The sequence below is a fragment of the Antrostomus carolinensis genome, unplaced genomic scaffold (assembly GCF_000700745.2).
Source record: "Antrostomus carolinensis isolate BGI_N321 unplaced genomic scaffold, ASM70074v2 Scaffold51234, whole genome shotgun sequence".
NCBI lineage: Eukaryota > Metazoa > Chordata > Aves > Caprimulgiformes > Caprimulgidae > Antrostomus > Antrostomus carolinensis.
In genome coordinates, this window is record NW_010312445.1 from 1 (window position 1) to 2,247 (window position 2,247).

Sequence of the window (2,247 nt, forward strand, 5' to 3'; positions counted from 1 at the left end):
TTAAATCTTCCATAACGATTTTTCATGCATAACTTGAAACTTGTCAACTGCAACAGTCGAGTGGTTACTTTAGAAGAGACACTTGAACAGAGACAAACATCCAGAGTACAAACAGCCGGATCTGAATTAACAAAACTTGTCTATTACCAACCTTAGGAAGCAGGACTCGCCTTCCCTTTTATCAAAGCCAAGCTGGCAGATCTGCCTGTACACACACACCCAACAGAATCAGCTCTGTTATCGGCAAGGACGTTTTTTCCTTAAACGTTAGAAAAAAAAAAAAAAAAAAAAAAAAAAGAAAAAAAAATACAAAGCAAAGAATGGAGTGACTGTCCATAAACCAGTCTGTACTTCAGGCTTCTTTAATCTACTTCTTCGATGGTGGTAAAACCGTTGCCCCCCGCCCCAGCCCCTCCAGCTCCTTGGTACAACTTTGTGACGATGGGGTTGCAGAGTTTCTCCAGCTCTTTTTGCTTGTGCTCATACTCTTCCTTCTCAGCCATCTGGTTGCGATCGAGCCAAGAGACCACCTCCTGGCACTTGTCGAGCACTTTCTGCTTGTCCTGGTCACTTATCTTTCCCTTCAGTTTATCGTCCTCCACCGTCTGCTTCATGTTGTAAGTGTAGGACTCGAGGGAGTTCTTGGCTGCCACCCGATCTCGGTTTGCTTCATCCTCCGCTTTGTATTTCTCTGCTTCTTGCACCATACGGTCGATGTCATCCTTGCTAAGGCGACCCTTGTCATTGGTGATGGTGATCTTATTCTCCTTACCCGTGCTCTTGTCCACAGCGCTGACGTTCAGGATACCGTTGGCATCAATGTCAAAAGTGACCTCGATCTGGGGGACTCCACGGGGTGCTGGGGGGATGCCCGTTAGGTCAAACTTGCCCAGCAAGTTGTTGTCCTTCGTCATAGCCCTCTCACCCTCGTACACCTGGACCAGGACACTGCTCTGGTTGTCTGAGTAGGTGGTGAAGGTCTGAGTTTGTTTGGTGGGAATGGTGGTGTTGCGCTTGATGAGAGCGGTCATCACTCCACCAGCTGTCTCGATGCCCAGGGACAGAGGGGTGACATCCAACAGCAGCAGATCCTGCACATTCTCAGACTTGTCTCCCATGAGGATAGCTGCCTGCACGGCAGCACCGTATGCAACAGCCTCATCAGGGTTGATGCTCTTGTTGAGCTCTTTGCCATTGAAGAAGTCCTGTAGCAGCTTTTGGATCTTGGGGATACGAGTGGAGCCACCCACCAGCACAATCTCCTGGATCTGGCCCTTGTCTAGCTTGGCATCACGCAGGGCCTTCTCCACTGGCTCCAGGGTGCCACGGAAGAGATCAGCATTGAGCTCCTCGAAGCGAGCACGAGTAATGGAGGTGTAGAAGTCAATGCCCTCGTAGAGGGAGTCGATCTCAATGCTAGCTTGCGTGGAGGAGCTGAGAGTGCGCTTCGCCCTCTCACAAGCCGTACGCAGCCGCCTCACCGCTCGCTTGTTGCCAGCAATGTCACGCTTGTGCTTACGCTTGAATTCTTCCACAAAATGGTTCACCATGCGGTTGTCAAAGTCCTCCCCACCCAGATGGGTGTCACCAGCTGTGGACTTCACCTCAAAGATGCCATCCTCGATGGTAAGGATGGACACATCAAAAGTGCCCCCTCCCAAGTCAAAGATGAGCACGTTCTTCTCTCCAGCCCGGGTACCTTTCTTGTCCAAGCCATAGGCTATAGCAGCTGCTGTGGGCTCATTGATAATACGCATCACGTTAAGGCCAGTGATGGTGCCAGCGTCTTTGGTGGCCTGGCGTTGGGAGTCATTGAAGTAAGCGGGCACTGTGATAACAGCATTCTGCACCTTGCGCCCCAGATAGGCCTCAGCAATCTCCTTCATCTTGGTAAGGACCATGGAGCTGATCTCCTCTGGGAAGAAGGTCTTCATCTCACCCTTGTACTCCACTTGCACCTTGGGCTTGCCACCCTCGTTCACCACACGGAAGGGCCAGTGCTTCATGTCAGCCTGCACTGTGGGGTCATCATACTTGCGGCCGATGAGACGCTTGGCATCAAAGATAGTGTTGGTAGGGTTCATAGCCACCTGGTTCTTGGCAGCATCACCGATGAGGCGCTCTGTATCGGTGAAGGCCACATAGCTGGGTGTGGTGCGGTTGCCCTGGTCGTTGGCGATGATCTCCACTTTGCCATGCTGGAAGACACCCACGCAGGAGTACGTGGTGCCCAAGTCGATGCCGATG

General features: G+C 51.6%; 1 protein-coding gene across 1 annotated transcript; it reads right to left on the minus strand.

Moving 5' to 3' along the window:
* Positions 1-24: 24 nt before the first annotated feature.
* Positions 25-2,241, minus strand: LOC104518175 (heat shock 70 kDa protein). Its single transcript, XM_010166998.2, has one exon. It carries the CDS (start codon positions 2,082-2,084, stop codon positions 363-365), a length of 1,722 nt encoding a protein of 573 aa, XP_010165300.2. The 5' UTR covers positions 2,085-2,241; the 3' UTR covers positions 25-362.
* Positions 2,242-2,247: the final 6 nt, after the last annotated feature.

Bases quoted from the DNA above. Each gene is read 5' to 3' on its own strand.
- LOC104518175 (XM_010166998.2), bottom strand. From the start codon at position 2,084: ATGAACCCTACCAACACTATCTTTGATGCCAAGCGTCTCATCGGCCGC.